Source organism: Nicotiana tabacum, chromosome 12, assembly GCF_000715075.1.
Source record: "Nicotiana tabacum cultivar K326 chromosome 12, ASM71507v2, whole genome shotgun sequence".
Taxonomy (NCBI): Eukaryota; Viridiplantae; Streptophyta; class Magnoliopsida; order Solanales; family Solanaceae; genus Nicotiana; species Nicotiana tabacum.
The window spans coordinates 53965695-53986137 of record NC_134091.1 but is presented as its reverse complement, the minus strand read 5'-3'; the positions used below and the strand labels follow the sequence as shown (position 1 = coordinate 53986137).

Below are 20443 nucleotides of genomic sequence, written 5' to 3'. Positions count from 1 at the left end.
GAAGACCAATAGCATGGTGGATCATGCAAGATGGCAAGCTCGAAGGGAAGCCCTTGAGGGAGTTCATGCTCAGAGCTTCGATATTCTGACCGAAATCAAGAATGCCAAAACAGAGGAAGCCAGGGTCTGGAAGCTGGCCTTTCCTGAGGAAGATTCCGAGAGCTTAAGTGAGTCTGAAGACGGGGAAGATCCCGAAGATGGAGATGCTGCCTCCGATGAAGACCAAGCCACTTAGGCCTTTACATTTTTTGCTTTCTTTTGCATCTTTTTGAGGCCGTTTTGGCCATTGTAAAAAAAATAATTATTATATATATAAGGCTTTCTTCCCCTTTCGACTCTCAAATTTTTCCTTTGCTTTATTACTTGTATTCATAGGCCGGAATGCCTTAGCATAAAATAACTTAGGTTATGTAAGTTCGGACAAACCCCGCCTTTATATTTTTTTGTTTTGAGGTATCTCGAGGGTTCATTGTTACCGGGAACTTTCTCCCAAAGTAAGTAACTCAAATTACAATTTTTCGAGGGTAGCTTTTAGAACCGGTTATGAAACTTTTGAAGGCCTATTTTTTCTTACGATTCCCGGACGTCTCCGAGCAGTGCTAATATGGTCGTAGCCTTTTAATTCGGGTGCAATCCACTGGGCTTGCTTTGCCGAGTTATCCAGGTTTGCCTAAGATAACAGTCCTCGAGAAGGTATGGTCGTAGCCTTTAGAATTCGGGGGTTGCCTGATAGGTCTTGTTGCCCCGATGTTAAATAGCTCGATCTATTCGAGTTTATTTTCGGACGGCAGTCCCCGAGTGAGGGAGTGATGCAAATAAGAAATTTTTAAACATAAGATGATTGCAAGGAAAGTACTTCTCTTTATTCTTGTGCTAAACAGTTATACATGCGTACATATTTTATGCCAGGGCTCGAGCAATCTATGTGGGCATAGTTCGTTTGACCGTTTGTGTAAAACCCCGGAAAAAATTTCAAAGTACTTATGTGTAAGGCCTGGTAAAATTTGCAAAGAAAATAATGTTTCATGGTACCGGACTAGGCTTACATGTTTGAGGATTATAGAAATTCTTCGCGGCGTGGCTCGGACTTTTTGGGTTGAACAATGCACAGGAAAGTAAAGGAAATTTTTTGCTGAAAAAGTGTGTTTATGCGGTCCATTATGCGACCGCATAATCACTCTGCGGGCCGCATAATGGCCGCAGAAGTGAGCAGGAGAGGGCTATTCTGGAAGCAGCTATGCGGTCGACTATGCGACTGCATACACATGCAGTTCTTTTGGCTATTTTGTAACCAATTATGTGACCGATATGCGGTCCGCATAACCATTATGTGCGATCGCAGAACCTGTTCCGGAGCTTTATGTTTGGATTTTTAAAACCCGACCCTACTTCGTTAAATACACGTTTTGGGCCATTTTTGAGAGATAATATGATATTTTAGAGTGAGAGAGAGTGCCCTAGAGTGAGAAGGTATTCTTCAATAATTGTTCTTCAATTCTTGCTCAAGTTTTGGAAGATTAAGAAGGCATGCTCACTAGGTCTTCATCCTAGAGGTAAGATTCTACACCCTAAACCCAAAATTCGAAATCATCTGAAAATGAGTAATTAGCAAGATAATTTTTGGGCATGAGAGTTGATTATTTTACATGCATGTAATATCAAGGGGTGTAGGAAGATTGTTGAACTAAGCATGGTAAAGATTGGGTTGTGGGATGATGGAATCCTCCATAAAAAGACCTTGAAACCTTGTGCACACCTAGTGTTTGATAAAATGCTCAAATGAGCTAGAACCATGATCATCTTCCTAATTTTGGTTTAATTTGTTATATTTCTAAAATAGATTGAAGTTGCTAAGAATTTCGAAATATTTAGAGTGTAAGGAAGCTCAAGTGAGGTATGTTGTCTAAACTCTTCTTTAAGAATTGGAATTCCCAATACCCTTGTAAGTTTCGAGATGTTGATTATAAATGGAGTATTCCGATAAGTTTTGTGATGAAAATATATGTTCAATTCGTGTTTCAAATGCTCTTATCATATTGCATTATAAATTGAGGATGTGTCTCAAACTATGGATTATGTATCCACATGTTATAATTTCTAGTCGTGATTTATGTGAAAGTTATTATGCCAAGTTGTGTAGAGATTGTGATTGTGATACACCTCCACCCGCATACATTGGGGTGAGGCGGCATGACCGCTTTGTGTGGGGATTATGGTATAGAGATTGTGATTGTGATACACCTCCACCCGCATACATTGGGGTGAGGCGGCCTGACCGCTTTGTGTGAGGGATTATGGTATTGTGGGACTGCACCTCCACCCGCATACATTGGAGTGAGGCGGTACGACCGCTTTGTATATAGTTTTGGTATTGTTGTTGCACTACCACCCGCATACATTGGGGTGAGGCGGCATATACGCTTTGTATAAGTTCTTAGTACTATGGTTATATGTCCACCCGCATACATTGGGGTGAGGCGGCAGGGCCGCTTGATTAGAGTTGTGGTATTGTACATACACTTCCACCTGCATACATCGGGTGAGGCGACGAGGCCACTTTGTGTGAAGATGGTTATAGAGGATCTCATCTTAAATCCTATAAATGTTATTGATAGCTCTTAATAAGCTTGCTATGGTTTAAACGGTTATCTATATTATACTATTGCCGCACTGGTTCATCATATTCATCTTGTATTTCTGAATTCTTAAATTGGTGTTTAGTTTTCATACTAGTACTATTCGACGGTACTAACGTCCCTTTTGCCGGGGGCGCTGCATCTTTAAATGGATGCAGGTGGTTCCACAGCAGGAGATATTGATCAGTGATAGCAGTACACCTTCTTCCCAGCCGACTTGGTGAGCCCCACTTCATCCCGGGGTCATGTATCGTTTGTTCTTTGTGTATTCTGTTTGAGGTATAGCCGGGGCCTTGTTGCCGGCTTTATCATTGTACTCATCTTTATCTATAGAGGCTCCGTAGATATAGTGTGTGTTGTGTATTGGTGCTGGGAAAGACAAACTATGCTATGTTATAGTTGTATTACTTGTCCATTTGAAACTTTAAAAATGGTGAAACTTATGGTAAGAAATTAGTAATTGCAGACATGGCCACTTTATTGTTTAATTAAGGAAAATATATATTATCTTTATTCATGAATGAGTTTGGGTAGAAGGAATCTAACAGGCTTGCTCGGTCGGGTTCACTCGATTGAGTGTCGGTCGCGCTTCTCGATTTTGGGGCGTGACAGTTTGTCCCTTACAACAAGTCCTACCTATCGAGACCCTTCCATTACGAAGTAATTTCCTTGCTAAAGCAATTCGATATTCGAGGGTAATGCAAATACAATCTTTTATACCGATTCGTGATCGGTCTTTGATTCTAAGTTAGCACGATCTACTGTTGCCTCGTTAAAAACCTTGCTGGAAAACCCATTTAGAACAAAACCGGTCTAAGGAAAAAAGAGTGCAACGAGTGATTTCAGACCTAAAACTCTGTGCTTCTTCTTGTCGATCACCTGTAAGTGTTAGTCAAAAAATAAAAAGAAATGAATGGGGTCGTACCTTAGCAGTAATATCATTTTATGTGAGTTACATTCCAATTGCTCGGTAGTTATTCTCCGTTCATCATTCCGAGCTTTTAGGATCCTTTCCCGGTAACCTCAAGAATCTGGTACAATCTTTCCTAGTTTGGACCCAACTTCCCATCGTTCGGATTCCGGGTGTTCAGCGTGACTTTCCTTAGTACTAAGTCCCCGACATTAAAGTATCGAAGGTTGGATCTTCGATTATAATACCTTTCGATCCGCTGCTTTTGGGCGGCCAATCAGACGAGGATGCCTTCACGCCTTTCATCCAATAGTTCCAGGCTCGTATTCATGGCCTCGTCATTTGATTCCTTTATTGCATATCGGAACCTGATACTCGGATCTCTGACTTTGACCGGTATTAGAGCTTTGGTACCATAAACCAATGAGAATAGGGTAGCCCCGGTACAAGATTTTGAGGTTGTGCGGTATGCCCAAAGAACTTCGAGTAGAATTTCCTTCCATTTTCCCTTGGCGTCTGTCAACCTTTTCTTCAGGTTTTGAATTATGACTTTGTTGGTCGATTCGGCTTGTCCGTTCCCACTGGGGGTGGTATGGTGTGGACAAGTTCCTTTTGATCTTATGATCTTCGAGAAACTTGGTCACTTTGCTGCCGATAAATTATTTCCCGTTGTCACAAACAATTTTCGATGACATCCCGAACCGACATATGATGTGGTCCCAAATGAAATCGATGACTTCCTTATCCCTGACCTTTTCGTATGCCTGGGATTCTACCCACTGAGAAAAATAGTCAGTCATAAATAATATAAATTGAGCCTTACCGGGTGCCCACGGAAAAGGGCCAACAATGTCTATTCCCCACTTCATGAATGGCCGTGGCGACAAGACCGAATGTAGCAGTTCTCCGGGTTGATGAATCATCGGAGCATGCCTTTGACATTTATCATATTTTTGTATGAACTCCTTCGCATCTTTTCTATATCGATCCAGTAATAGCCGGATATGATTACCTTTCAAACCAATGATTCGGCGCCTGAGTGGTTCCCACAGGTGCCTTCGTGGACTTCCCTCAGAACATACTCGGTATCTCCCGGTCCCAGACATATAGCTAGTGGGCCATCGAACATTCTTCTGAACAAGGTTCCATCCTCGGTCAAGCAGAATTGAGTTGCCTTTGTGCGCAGGGCCCTCGACTCTTTAGGAGCTGCGGGTACTTTGCCGGTCCTCACATATTCTATGTATTTATTCCTCCAATCCCAAGTTAGGCTTGTAGAGTTTATTTCGGCGTGACCTTCCTCTACTACCGATCTCATGAGTTGTATGACTGCCCCCGATTTGAGCTCATCATTCTCGACCGAAGAGCCTAAGTTTGCAAGTGCATCGGCCTCACTATTCTGATCTCGAGGTACGTACTGCAAGGTCCACTCTTTGAATCGATGTAATGTTACCTGTAGCTTATCCAGGTACCTTTACATCCGTTCTTCTCTGACTTCGAACGTTTCGTTAACTTGATGTACCATAAGGAGGGAGTCGCACTTAGCTTCGATCACCTCCGCCTATAAGCTCTTTGCCAATTCGAGACCTGTAATCATGGCCTCATATTCGGCCTCGTTGTTAGTCAATTTCACAGTTCTAATCGATTGCCTGACTATGTTTCCTGTGGATGGCTTCAGCACGATGCCAAGTCCGGACCCCTTTACGTTCGATGCACCATTCGTAAATAGGGTCCAGATTCTCGAAGACGTCCCCGAGTTTACCAGTAACTCTTTTTCTACCTCGGGTATTACGGCCGACATGAAGTCAACCACGAAATCTGCCAAAATTTGAGACTTAATGGCCGACCGGGGTCGATATTCAATATCGTACCCGCTGATTTCTACTGCCCATTTGGCCAGTCGCCCCGAGAGTTTGGGATTATGCATTATATTTCGCAATGGGTAAGTTGTCACAACACATATAGGGTGGCACTGAAAGTACGATTTTAGTTTCCTAGAAGCACTTAGCAAAGCGAGCGCCAGTTTTTCCAAGTGAGGATATTTAGTTTCGACCTCACCTAAGGTCCGTCTAACATAATAAATCGGAAATTGCGTACCTTGTTCTTACCGAACTAGGACTCCACTTACCGCTATCTCTGATACTGCCAAATACAAGTATAGTTGTTCGTCCGCCTTCGGTGTGTGAAGTAGTGGGGGCTCGATAGGTACCGCTTGAGTTCTTCCAAGGCCTGTTGGCATTCCGGGGTCCATGTGAAGTTGTTTTTCTTCTTCAACAACGAGAAAAATCGATGAGTCTTGTCGGAAGACCTCGAGATGAATCGTCCCAGGGCAGCTATGCGCCTGGTTAGCCTTTGTACAACCTTCACATTGTCCACTAATGTGATATCCTCGATGGCTTTGATCTTGTCGGGGTTGATCTCAATTCCCCGGTTGGATACCATGAACCTAAGAAATTTACCCGATCCGACTCCGAACGCACATTTTTCCGAATTCATCTTCATATTGTATTTCTTTAATATACTGAAGGTTTCCTGCAAATGCTTTAAATAGTCCTCTGCTCGCAGGGATTTAACTAACATATCATCAATATAAACTTTCATAGATTTCCCTATTTGTTCTTCGAACTTTCGGTTTACTAGGCGTTGGTAAGTGACACCAGCATTTTTAAACCCAAATGGCATTACATTATAACAGTACGTGCCGTACTTAGTGATGAAAGAGGTCTTTTCTTGATCATCCGGGTTCATTCGTATTTGGTTATACCCGGAATAGGCATCGAGAAAGTTGAGGATCTCGTGGCCGGCAGGGGCGTCGATCATGCGATCGATGTTAGGCAACGGGAAAGAGTCTTTGGGGTATGCCTTATTTAAATCCTTGTAATCCATACACATTCTTAGTTTATTCCCTTTTTTAGAGACTACCACTACATTTGCTAGCCATTCCGGGTATTTGACTTCCCGGATGGACCCTATTTTAAGGAGTTTAGTTACCTCGCCTTTGATAAAAACATGCTTGATCTCGGACTGCGGTCTCCTTTTTTGCTTGATCGGATGGAATTTCGGGTCCAGGCTTAGTTTGTGAGTGGTGATTTCCGGTGGAATCCCTGTCATATCGAGATGGGACCAAGCAAAATAATCCATATTAGCAATAAGAAATTGAATGAGTCTTTTCCTGAGCTCGGGAGTTAATCACGTGCCCAGGTATACCTTTCAATCGGGCAGATGTTCAATCAGTATGACTTGCTCCAGCTCTTTGACCGTCGATTTAGTAGCGTCGGAGTCATCGGGGACTATGAATGATCGAGGAACCCCATAATCATCGTCTTCGTTAGTCCCGTGCTTATCCTGTTGGGTCAAGACTGGCATCAGTGAGTACTATTTGGCTTCCCATTTTATTTTCAAAACTGGATCCTCTGTCGATGAGAGTGTCAATACTGGGATTACATCATCAACGACAAACATTTCCTTTACGGCGGGCTGCTCCACGTAGATCATTTTAATTCCCCCTAGGGTCGGGAATTTTAACACCTGGTGAAGGGTCGATGGCACAACTCTCATGTTGTGGATCCAAGGTCTCCCGAATAGAGCGTTATACCTCATGTCCCCCTCGATCACATAAAACTTGGTCTTTTGGATGGTTCCGGCTGCGTTTACCGGCAATGTTATTTTCCCCTTAGTGGTTTCACAAGCCATGTTGAACCCGTTTAGCACTCGGGTTGTATGTACGATTTGATCCTGTAGGCCGAGTTGTTCTACGACCCTCGATCGAATGATGTTGGCCGAATAACCTGAATCAATTAACACACGTTTAACTCGAGTTTTATTCATGAGTACAGATATTACCAGTGCATCATTATGGGGCTGCGTGAGTCCTTCTGTATCTTCGTCGTTGAAAGATAGAGTTCCTTCTGGCATGTAATCTCGAGTCCATTTTTCCCTCGTGATTGATACTTTGGTGCGCTTAAACATCGAGCCTTGAGGAACATCGACCCCTCCGATGATCATATGAATGATGTGTTGAGGTTCCTCTTGCTCGTTTTATTTATTGGAATCCCTATTTCTGCAATGATTCTTGGCTCGGTCGCTCAGGAACTCCCGAAGGTGCCCGTTGTTGAATAACCGTACTACTTCTTCTCTCAATTGCCGACAGTCTTTCGTTCTGTGGCTATGGGTGCCATGATATTCGCACATTTGGTTGGGATCTCTTCGGGCTGGATCGACTTGTAGAGGTCGAGGCCATCTGGTATCTTTGATACGTTCGATAGCTGATACGATGGCGGCTGCGTCAACACTAAAGTTGTAATCTCATAACCGAGGTACCTCTTTGGGTGCGATGGGCTTGTCGAAGCCGTTCTTACTCATGAGCCTTCGAGAGCTCTGACCTCGATCACTTCTCTTTTTATTTCATACAGGATTCCGCCCAGGTCCGCCGCTCTTGCGATCTACATTATATAGCTGATATCGTTCTCTGTTCGACCTCGTTTCTCGGTCGATATCCCTCTTAATTCTATCGACGGGTCTTATAGGATAAATGGACCCGGAAGGAGCCCTGAGTTGGTCGTCTTCGACCCTGATCTTTGATTTATACCGATTATGTACATCGACCCAAGTAACAGCCAGGTATTCTATCAAATTCTGCTTCAACTGCTGCGAAGCCACCGAGCTTCGAACATTGAGTCCTTGGGTGAAAGCTTGAACTGCCCAATCATCGGCGACTGGTGGCAGGTCCATCCGTTCCATTTGGAATCGAGACATGAATTCTCTGAGCATTTCGTTGTCCTTCTGCCTTACCTTGAAAAGGTCCGATTTCCTGATTTCGACCTTGATAGCTCCGGCGTGTGCCTTTATAAAAGAATCTGCAAGCATAGCAAATGAGTCAATAGAATTAGGTGGCAAATTGTGGTACCATATCATAGCCCCCTTTGACAGGGGCTCTCCGAATTTCTTTAGCAAGACTGATTCGATCTCGTCATCCTCTAGATCATTCCCTTTGATAGCGCATGTGTAAGAGGTGACATACTCGTTCGAGTTGGTCGTTCCGTTGTATTTAGGAATTTCGGGCATTCTGAATTTCTTGGGAATCGGCTTGGGAGCCGCGCTCGGGGGGAAATGATTTTGCACGAACTTTTTGGAGTCTAGACCCTTCAATTTCGGTGGTGCCCTCGGGATTTGATCGACCCTGGAATTGTAAGTTTCCACCTTCTTATCGTTTGCCTCGATATTCTTTTCCCCGGACTCGATTCATTTTGTCAACTCTTCGAGCATCTTTATGATTGCAGGGTTGGTCCCTGATTCTTTCTCGTTCGATTTCCTTGAAGCTGATTTGACCTTGTGGATAACTTCCTGGGATGGATCGGTCTCGATCCTGTCCGGTGGGCGATTCTGGTTTTGGAGCTGGGCTATCGCTGCTTGTTGAGCATGCAACATTTCGAAGATTACTTGCAGGCTGATCCCACCCTCTTCGCTGCCATGTGTGCTTTGAGCGGCCGATCGAACATCCCTACGGACACTGCCCTCGGGATCGACGGCCAAATTTGCGTTGATGGCTATATGCGAACTGACATCAACCGAATCTACAGCTGGAACTCCATCGAGATCGACCGGAGGTACGTCGTTCCCTTGTGCTATGATGTCATTCTTGCCGTGGTGGCCGGAATCATTGTCAACGTGAAAGGGTGCCGATAGTGAGTTCGACATTTTAATCCAGGAATCAAAAATACTCCAAAGAACAAGTGTAAAATAGTGTGTGTTATGAAAGTTTGCACCAAATAATCACTATTATCCTTATCCCCACGGTGGGCGCCAAACTGTTTACCCTAAAAAATGGATAACAATTGAATTTATACGTGGTTTTAAGGATACGTGATATAACTTGGCACAAATTAAGAAGACAGATTAATATTGAAATTGAAAATAGAAGAATAAATGCAAACCACACGTATCGAATTGCTTTGGCCCTCGAATTTGACCATCTTCGAACCAAAGATGTTTCAACTGAAGTATGAACAGGCTAATAGAGTAACAAGATAATAAAAGCTATAAAATGTCAGTATATTACTTTATGTTGCGTTGATATGATGTGTTTTACAAATGATCCGACCCCCTTTATATAGTAGGGGTGTCCTACTTTTGGTACAATTCTATATAAGGTAAAAATCCTATGATTTGCTAATTATTCGGCCCCTCCTTAATACGCGCCGAGATTTTCGCCATGATTTACAACCGATCGCGGATACTTCGTCTTTCTGTTATCCAGCTTGGCAAATTTCTCTCGATCTCGCCTGGTCTCGATTTTGCCTGGTCCCGGGGTTGGACCTCACCTTGATTCGATATAATTTGCGGTCGAACCCTAACCGATCATATTCCAGTCTCGATTGGTCGCATAAGAGGCGAGCCCGGTTTTAACCGTATACACTTTGCCTTATGATAGTCCTTCTCAGCAAAAGAAGTAGCAATGATTATTGTTATAACTTGAATTATTGTTATACTCCATATTAGTGTTTATTATTACCATATCTTGCTATATACAGCTTTGATTTCTAATAGTGATATTAATTGTTGCATAAAGTACTCTGTCTTGGTGAAGTTAACCGTACTTGTAAGCAAACTTGAAATGCACTATGAATAACAGGTACTTATAATTATCATTAAGTGAAAAAAATAAGGTGTAAACATTCATTTTAATTGTCTATATATAAAGCTTAGTTAAATCCAATTTATTAAAATAAAGATGAGGTAAGCAGTCAAATAAAACAAAGAATGCTACAAGACTGAAACATGACAACTGATGCGCTATGCACTCAATCACTACGCACAAATACTGAGTATAGCGCATATATTACTTGCGCTATATTTTGATGGGGTAACTGCCCGTTAAGGTATAACGCATGTTTTAGATGCGTTATACATAATATGATCCTCAATATTTTTTTCCATCTATTTTTGTCTTTTGAGTGAAAATTTATAATATTTTAGTTCCGAATTCTATTTTAACTAGAGTTACATTATTTCTTCATGACACGATTGCACAAATAAATGCGATCACCCGTATAACCCATTGCTTTATTCCTTTCCTTTTATGTCTACTGAAAAAGTTACAGCCCGCACCTTCCTAGCCTGTCTAACAAATTTGGATAATTTGATTTCAGAAAAAGAACTTAATCATTTTTATTTGATTATTCCCGGTGATAATGAACAAAGAAAGGACTAGTAATAAAGTCATTCCAAGACTTTGATGCGCAACTTAACATATATAAGATATTCATCAGACATCTTATACAAATAGAGCTTATAAAATTAGTAAATAACTTGTTAAACTCATTATTTATTATTATTTACATTCCTTTTCTTCCCCGTTATACTTTTTCGTAGTATTGATAATTTTCTCTTCTTGTTAGGCTTTTTAAATACAATCAAATATTGTGATGGAGCGGTACGTACTATTCCATTATTAATTAAAGTTCTCAAATTCAAGTCGGGCATATGAAGTCGTTTTTGAAAGATACGATTACCGACTTGACTCTCTTAAGTTACTAACACACAACACAAACGCACTTCACACTCACAACACCACACGATAACGCTCACACACCCGCACACACAAGTCACAAAAAGGGACACAAAAACGCTGTTGCTGCGCAACCTGCCAGCGCCGAATTGTTTTTTATTTCTTCTCCAACCATCATTCTCACGAGATCAGGTATATTTTTATCTAGTTTTCTCTTCTCCTCTTCTCTTCCTCTCCCTTGTAGTACTTTTGTTTTCTTTTTCTCTGGTTCTTTTATGTGGAGTTGAGAGCACAAACTGTGCAGTTGTTGTTGGCTGATTGATATGCAAGTATGATTATTTAAACTATAATTCCCATTAAGTTGGGAGGGTAGTTCAATTACGTACTGTATTCAAAGAGCTTGGTTAAAGTTCCGCCTGCAACCTGTTCGATGAATTGTCTGAGAGAGGATTTTATTTTCCGGTCAAGTCTGAGTAACCGAGCGCTATTAGGAGTTGATTGGGAGTAAGTTTGGGGTTTCTAGGTACGTTATGGGCTGCTTGGTCAGCTTTCTTGAGCCACGACTGTGATAGGGAGTCTTTTGAAGTTGAATTGTCGTTTTCAAAATTTATTCTTATGAATTGTGTGAAAGGATTTTTGTTTACCCTCAAAATCGGATAACAATTGAATTTGTTAGTGGTTACAAGGATATGTGAATTAACTTGATACAAAACGATAGATTAGATTGTAATTAAAATAAATAGCGATAAAATAAACTGCAAACCACATAAATTGGATGATTTCAATTTTAAGAATGCCAGCCACCCTTGAGTTGAATATACTTTTATTGACAGAAAAAATATCAAAGAGTAGGAGCTTGGAAAATGTATTGCTTATGAGCGTATGTTACAATGTGTTTTATGGATTGTCAAGTCCTCTTTATATTTTGAGGGAGACCTACCCTTTAGGGTATTATTTAATTGTACTATAAAAATATAAGTCCTTGATTTTGGAAGACCGTTGGTTCCCTTTTCCGTGATTTCTGCCATAATGACTGGTTAATGGCGAGAATTACGGACCCTTATTGGATGAGTTGACAAAGCTTTCTTCGAGACCGTTAGAAACAGGACCGGTTATGCCTTCGGCAAACTGGAAGGCAAACCTGATGGTTTCGATGGCTAATTTCGATAGTGCTTTGGGTTCGATCATAATCATCGTGTGCCGATCTCGGTTAGTGGTGTTAGTCGTCAGATCGATCTTTGAGCTCGACTTCACCCGATCACAGATATTTCGACCCTGGCCTAATCAAGGAGTTCGGAAGCTCGATCGAATATCGAACTCGGTTTTACCCGTATACAATTTTCTTGCGTAAGAGGAGACTATTCGCTGGTGAGTCTGAGTAACCGAACGATACTAGGAGATGTGAAGAAGTAAGTGTGGGGTACTTTCGATTGGTTTTAAAGCGTTTGCTTTTATTGTGCGAGCTATAGCTTAAACCTGTGAAAGTCCTTAATATGCTATTTTCTATGGTTGAATTGTTCTACATTGACCGAAAATGATGTGTGGGAAAGCTTTAATTGGTGCTGACTTGTGTCTTGATCAACTGTTGTCGCGCTTCAATTTTCGAGTTACATTAGCTGTCAAATTGTGCCCTCTCTTACTATCTGTAGCTGGTGAATATTCTTAGTTGAAAAAGAAAATTACATCAACACATGAAAATGGAATAGAAGGTAGTCTGAATGTAGATGGTTGTGCAGGAGAAATTGGTTTATTTTGTGCAAGTCTCTGTTCTTGTGCGTCTTAGAGTCGAACATTTTCTTCTTTAGGCTGATTTTTTTTTTCTTTGGCTACAAGAGTGGGTTGCTCTAGTGGTGAGCACCCTCCACTTCCAACCAAGAGGTTGTGAGTTCGAGTCACCCCAAGAGCAAGGTGGGGAGTTCTTGGAGGGAGGGAGCCGAGGGTCTATCGGAAACAGCCTCTCTACCATAGGGTAGGGGTAAGGTCTGCGTACAAACTATTCTCTCCAGACCCCACTAGTGAGATTATACTGGGTTGTTATTGTTATTGTTGTTGTTGTTGTTGTTGTTGTTGTTGGCTACAAGATTCTGGTTTGCACTGCTAAATGGAGGAATTGTTGCTTGCTTATTTTCGATAGTTGTGATGTTAAAACTCTGTCCAAAGAACCTGCAAAATCTGATTTTATGGTTTTAAAAGAGAATCCATTGTTAGAAATGTTATTTTTGAGGGAAGTTGGATTCAAAGAGGCTTGTGATGAATATTTTAACGTACTTAGATGATAATGTTTTATCTGAAATGGAAAGAAAGCTGTAAGTTTTTTGAAGCTGATTTCGAATGCCAATGGGACGGGTTTCCTGAAAGTCCTTGAAACTGTGACTATCTTTGGAGGCTACATATATAGTAAATTTGAAAGACATTATTGGTTGCTAATTTTTTGCTTATTCTTTAAAATAAAATACGGTTCCTTTGCCTATTGCATAAAAGTTAAATCATAAATACAATTGATTAATAGACCATGATGAATAGAAGCAAACAGTAGACCAATTATGCTTTGAGCTCATATAAGTTAGCTGCTGTAATCAGATTGCATTCTTCAACTACTGCAATTGGGAGAAGAATAAGAACTTGCAGAGTAGCAAGAAGACGAAAAAGCAGCATCTGTGCGTAATTTATTCTCTAACTAAAAAAAAGGGTAGTCCGGAACTCCCGCTACGTGTAATTTATGCTCTGACCAAACTTTAAATATTAGATATGTTTTAAATAAATGCCCTAGAAGTGGCTACTTTAAATACTGAATAATATGTTTTAAATACCAGCTCTAAAAATGGCTATTGGTGCACTTAGCCCCAAAATTTAGAGACTTGGTAGGGCTAAGATTTGACAGAAGCGAGGAGCATGTCTTTTGAACCGAAGCGAAGGAAAATTGACGGTGAACCTCCACGCAGGGCTATCATTCCACCACCTAAGAGAAAAGCAACAACCTCTAGCGTGGTGATTGCAGAACAAACAAGCAGCTTCACTAATCTCAGGCTACAACAGGCTAAGAATTCAGCACTAGCTCAAGCACAACAAGACGGCTGCACTGGCAATTTTAGGATCTTTGATTCTCCTTTTGGGAATTTTCTTGTACCTGTAGTTCCAACTCGTGCTGAACTGGGTGGATAATCCATGCTTTTATGTGAAGGTAACTTTTGTTTATGTCCATTCTTTTGCCGCTTTTAATTTGGTATTGTTAATACCTACTCCTTAGTTAAAACATCATTGTTTGGTACATGTTTGATGAAATTCTCGAAAGAAATTGGGATCTTCTCTTAATATTCTAGGTTCCCCATGTCCATGTGGTTTAGAAACAACATGGGTTCTTCTGTGTAAAACTAAATAAAAGCAAAATGAGTATTGTTGAATTATTCATGCAATTGAATTGACTACTTTAAAGTTAATAACTATGGCATAAATATTTTCTACATAAATGGAAGACGGAACACTTAGCTCTAGAATGGTTTAGAAGATCTTTTCTATGCTCTGGCTTGAATAGTCTACATTTTATGCAGTTTGTTGTCATATATTCATTAGGAACTGCATATTTAGCGGCTCTCACGCCAAAGTATCAGGGTGTCTATCACTCATTTGCTAATTATATTTAGTTTCGATTTGGCTTCTTGAAAAATTTACAGAAATAGTTTATTCGATGAAGACATTCATTTTTGCCAAATTTCGTGTGTGTTACATCCCCCCCCCCCCCCCCCCCTTTCTTTTTTGAATGGAGATGGATTATTTTATCTTCTTTGAATACCTAAGCTGAGCTGCCTTGAGTTTCTCTTTATTATCTTGATTGGAGGTTAAATCTATCACTTGCATAAATTTTAGATATTTCTTGCATTTTGCTGTCGCTCATGCTAGCAGGTGATGAAATCATAGAACCAGAACTGACTTTTTCATAGTGTGGAACCTCGGAAACTTGGACGATTACAGAGTAAAACAGGGATATGTCATTTAGCCAGAAGGTCCTCTACTTAACGACTTTGCAAAGATGCTTGCGGTCTCCATGGTTAACCCAAACTTATTCTTTCTCAGACATTGTTCACAAGAAAACAAAGCTTGCTCCTCTACAGGTTCTTCATGCTTCCACTTCTCTCCCTCTACAATTACTGCTTTAGATATACATACTCTTATATCCCAGTATCCATTTGTCCGTTTATACAAGTTTCCTTACAGGAAAGGAGAATGATAGATCGCTTTCGCATATGGGCCAAAGGAGGTGATGGTGGCAGCGGTTGTACCAGTATTCGTCGTAGTCGACATGATCGCCGTGGCACACCTGACGGTATGTTCTCTAATCAGTTCATACCTCATGGGTGGTGGGGAGGCAATATGTAACTAGTTGACTCTCATCTTCCATCTTTTCATAATTTCACTTCACTTCTGCCATCCTCCATCTTTGTGTATCATTCATCTCTTGCATGCTCTTTTTCTCCTTCAATTTTTCTCCGTTAAAACATTGCTTGGCTGTGCATTTCGTCCCTTGGTTCTTCATAAGATCTTTGGTTTAACTATTATCTTTTACTTGACATGTTTGAAATACACAAGACATACTCACCGACTGAATTAACAATTAAGATACTATCAACGAAATCAAGACACTCACTAAATTAATGGTAAATGATAAAAGTTAGACATCCAATACGTCAGATATCTAACCTGAATTTAAGATATCAACTATTTACCAGTAAAGTTTGAACCAAAAACCAACCATTCCTGCGGCTTTAGTCCCAAGACTAATTACTTCATCCGTTGGTCGGATGCCTGAAGTACTTTTTTGTAGCAAAAATTCAATAAACAAAGAAAACCAATTATTTGTATAGTTAGAATTCTCCACATCCCCAAATATAGAAAGAAAAATAAAGAGAAACTCTTACACCATAATTGAAAAATTAGCTGTGCTTTGTTTACTTGCCTTGAGATTGGGATGTTAACCTGACAGATGTAGAAGAGTAATTTAGTCTAATCTGCTTTATGCAAGATGCTATAGTTAAAACTTTTATGAGGCCGGGGATTGAGAAAACTGAAGGATGGGTTTATAATGAGCTGAAAATTGCAACTTTGAGTCTTAGTGGAGAATCTTATGATTCGGGGTAATTTGGTATGCAACTGAAACCCCTCTAAAATTCTAGTCATTCAGGGAGGTGGAAATTGCAACTTTCTGTGTCATCGTTTGAAGCGCACACTTCTTTCGAGCACATGATTGAGTCGCTTGTTCATAATTTCACTTCACTTCTGCCATCCTCCATCTCTGTGCGTTCCCCTTGGACTTCACTCCTGAAACAATTACCCTCATGTCGCATCGCTTCATTGATGTAAGCCATGACTTATAATAACACTGGCTTAAAGAATGACTTTTCAATGTTGACCTCCTAGTTAAGTTGCTCCACCTTTTTTTCCAGTAAATTTTCCCAAAAGGTTTATTTGCGCATTATCTTCCAAGTCTATCCTTTGTTGTTTCTTATTTTCTTTTAATTTTCTTCGTACAACACCTTTTGTAAGTAACTCATTTAAGATATGCAAACAAGCTTGATTTGCTATAGTGACCACTTGTAGGATTTTCTCTCTTCTTACCTCATTTTTGTACTGGATGCAGGTGGGAATGGTGGAAGGGGTGGTGACGTGATATTAGAATGTTCCCCTGCAGTCTGGGATTTGAGTGGTCTGCAGCATCACACAGTGTGTTTTCTTTCCTACTGCATGATGTCTGTCGCACACTTAACTTCTTTATTAATTGGATTGTCCCTGTCATTTGATTGATATATGTGTGGCATTTTGCATCCTAGTTACCTAATTGTTTGTGACATGTTTCAGAATGCAAAGAGAGGCGGAAATGGGTCTTCCAAAAATATGATAGGAAGTAGAGGAGCTGACAAGGTTAACTTTTGTCTCTCTCTTCATCTTCAGTCTTTGGCTCCATTTTCGTTTTTTAATCAAACTTAAATTAAGGACGGCTTGCTTGTGTGGTAGGTGATCCAAGTTCCTGTAGGTACTGTAATTCATCTAGTAGAGGGCGAACTTCCATCTGCAGTTGAGAAGAGTTCAAGTTCTGAGTTGGACCCTTGGGAGCTTCCAGGTACAGTTGATATTGATTCGTCAGAGTTTTCTACACAATCAGTTTCGGCGTACCAAACAAGTTCAAAGGTTGAGAAGAGAGCCAAATCAAGTGGACGTCGAGCTTCTGGTGGTGAAGAATCCACTACAGCAAAGAGAAGAAATTGTGCTTTGCCAATCAATTCTCGCACGAAACATTCACTTTCTAGAGGCAAATTCGAAAGTGATGATGATGATTTGAGCAATTGGGAGGAAGAAAGCTGTGGACAAATGGAAGATCAAGATGGTGATGATGCTATGGGAGCAGAATGTGAAGATGAGTTGGAAGAAACTGAACATATAGAATATGATGTGGCAGAGTTAACAGAACAAGGCCAACGAATAGTTGTTGCTCGTGGAGGGGAGGGTGGCTTAGGAAATCTGTCTAAGGGGAAAGCATCAAAGATGATGCAAAAGGGAGCCAGTTCTGATGATGAAGTATCTGATGATTATGATCATGCATCACTAAGTGCTGGCTTGCCTGGCTCTGAGGCGGTCCTTGTGCTAGAACTAAAGAGCATTGCTGATATAGGTCTTATTGGGATGCCAAATGCCGGCAAAAGTACCCTCCTTGGAGCATTATCAAAGGCTAAACCTACTGTAGGTGATTATGCGTTCACAACGTTGAGGCCGAACTTAGGCAACTTAAATTATTACGATTTTTCTTTAACTGTAGCTGACATCCCGGGACTCATAAGAGGAGCCCATGAAAATCGTGGGCTTGGGCATGCTTTCCTTCGGCACATAGAACGAACAAAAGTTCTAGCATACGTGGTAGACTTGGCTGCAGGATTGGGCGATAACAAGGGAATACCACCATGGGAGCAGCTAAATGACTTGGTTTTGGAACTCGAGTACTATCGAGAGGGTTTGACCGATCGACCATCCTTAGTGGTGGCTAACAAAATCGACGAAGATGGGGCTGAAGAGGTCTATAAAGAGCTGAAACACAGGGTGTCTGGTGTGCCCATTTTCCCAATTAGTGCAGTCCTAGAGGAAGGAGTACCAGAACTGAAAGATGGTCTAAGGATGCTTATCAGTGGTGAACAATCAAACAGACTACAACTAGATGGTTGTAGTTCTTCCTTTTGTGAGCATCTAAGCTACATCATTAGGATATCTGCTTCAGTATACTTTCCCTTGAAAATGTAATACCTTTGTTTTACCACAATGCCATAGCAATTTTCTGCGGAGGAGGTAATTTTCTTCCTGATTTGGAATTATGTTGCGTATTTTTGATTAGCACGTTATGAATAAACAATTATTAGTTTCATTTTCAGATTTCTCAAGGGAGTTGAATCTATCGAAAGACGGTTTCTTATAGGTAAGCAATGGAGTCATACTTATTAACGTTCAAATTATATAGTTGAAACTTTCGAAAGGTGGTTTCTTATGGTAAGCAATAACACTTCATAACGTTTAAATTATATGTAAATAACTTAATATTATAGTCCATGTCATGTAGCCAATCAGATTAGCAAATTGTAGTTGTGGTAGTAAGAAATAGTGATATGCTTCTTCTTTCGTAAAAGATATGTATTCTCCAAAAGCAAAAGGGAATTGATGATTGATGAAATACCATCTTGAATGGCTGAAAATAGAAGTATAAAAAGGAAATCTATTATGGGTATCTCATAGTCATCTCAAGAGTCTTTTACCCCTCTTTTTAATGCGTACTATTTTGTGTTCAAGCTCTTGTAAGTATTTTTGTTATTGGATTGAAGCGATAAATAGCTGAAGTAGTAAGGTCACTTTGTTATATTTTTTAAGTATTTGATCGTAATAACAATCACTGAGTAATTATGTCAAATTAATAATTCGTTTAGGTTTCTGTAATCGTTAAAATCTAGAAACTCTTTGTTAAGTTCCTACTACTATCAAATGAGATGATATTGAAGAATATAACAAACGTCTTTCCCTCTGGTTGTTTTTTGCGTAAATTTCAAGATTCTAAAAACTCTAAAACGCAATACTTTGGAATATGATTGAGACAGAAAATTGATATGTTCTTGTCGATGCCTTTGAGCAATTAATCAATCGAATAAAATAATTGGTCTATCCTATTCAAACACAAATAACATCAGATAAAAATATGTTAAAGTCACTTTGGAGAAGTTTCCCAAAAAAAGATACCAATCGGATAATGTTTTTAATAGGTTAGAGCGAAAAAAGTCTATAAATCCTAGATTATGTCGTTGTTGAGAGTTGAAAATTTCACCTTAAAAAGATAATCCGAATTCCTATAAATCCTTATAATTTTAGTTAAAATAACTAAAATGCTCTTCAACATTAGCGGTATTTAACGAACATAAAAGAACATATAAGGGTACCTAACTGAATCCCAAACATTACTATGTTGAAAGTCATATTTATTCCTAAACGTAGCTAAAGGACTAATTAATAGTTATTGCATCCAAAATTAATTAAGGGATGCACGTTTACTTTATCCTTTACATAATTTAATCAATACCTTAGAAATGTCAACTATTGTAGGATGATCAATTCTCATTTCCTTAATTAAGATTAAGACTAAAAAAATAAAATAAACTCAATGGCAACTAGCTTCATGCCTTTCTCCTCTAACGAGATATTTCAGACATTATTAAACACTTATTTACAAATTCTACCATGATTTTGTCAACTTGTCACGCAAACAATTACCTATTTTGTCCTCCTTTTCCCTCTATAAAAAAACCCCACCCTATGATTCACTTTTCAACACAACTACACCAAGAACTTGCTTTAGTGATTAAACTTTCTTTTTCAACAAATCTCCCAACAACAAATTAAGAAAACATGTCTTGCAGCGGAGGAAACTGTGGCTGTGGATCTGGCTGCAAATGCGGCAGTGGCGGAGGGTAAGTGTTTTGAATATAGATTTTGTGTCAATATATGCAAATACTAAAGTTCATCTGCAAATACTGATTTACTTCTCAGTATCTAAACTTTAATATTTGAAATCTCGTACGTATAATTAATATACTTGATTAAAGTTATAGTAAAAGCAAATTGTGACTTATGTTTTTATGATATTGTAGATGTGGGATGTACCCAGACTTGGAGAAGTCCACTACCTTTATTACCATCATTGAGGGTGTTGCTCCCATGAACAAGTACGTCTAATTTTATATTTCCTTTCTCTCTATCCTTTTTGGTTTAGATATATTAGTAGTTTGCGGTGAAAATAAGGTCGAAAAAGTTATTAAAATTTGAAATTAGGAGGATTTACCTTATAATTTAACATGTTATTGTAGATTGCTTGAC

General features: G+C 39.8%; 2 protein-coding genes across 5 annotated transcripts in view; both read left to right on the top strand.

Moving 5' to 3' along the window:
- Positions 1-11028: 11028 nt before the first annotated feature.
- On the top strand, positions 11029-18452 carry LOC107802408 (putative GTP-binding protein OBGM, mitochondrial). Of its 4 annotated transcripts, none has more exons than XM_075226483.1 (7): positions 11029-11242; positions 13864-14231; positions 14951-15159; positions 15263-15371; positions 16683-16765; positions 16901-16963; positions 17057-18452. In XM_075226483.1, the coding sequence occupies exons 3-7, from the start codon at positions 15034-15036 to the stop codon at positions 18329-18331; spliced, it is 1656 nt and encodes a 551-aa protein (XP_075082584.1). In that variant the 5' UTR covers positions 11029-11242; positions 13864-14231; positions 14951-15033; the 3' UTR covers positions 18332-18452. The 4 variants fall into 4 exon arrangements, with proteins under 4 accessions (XP_075082584.1, XP_075082587.1, XP_075082586.1 ...); XM_075226486.1 differs by having other exon boundaries at positions 11079-11242; positions 16683-16791; XM_075226485.1 differs by having other exon boundaries at positions 11080-11242; positions 13993-14231; positions 15020-15159.
- A 1425-nt stretch (positions 18453-19877) lies between these two features.
- Positions 19878-20443, top strand: part of LOC107802410 (metallothionein-like protein type 2) — a 63027-nt gene continuing 62461 nt past the window's right edge. The window contains exons 1-2 of the mRNA XM_075226492.1: positions 19878-20037; positions 20218-20292. Coding sequence (XP_075082593.1) covers positions 19976-20037; positions 20218-20292 — 137 coding nt within the window. The 5' untranslated portion in view covers positions 19878-19975. The remainder of the gene's footprint in view (positions 20038-20217; positions 20293-20443) is intronic.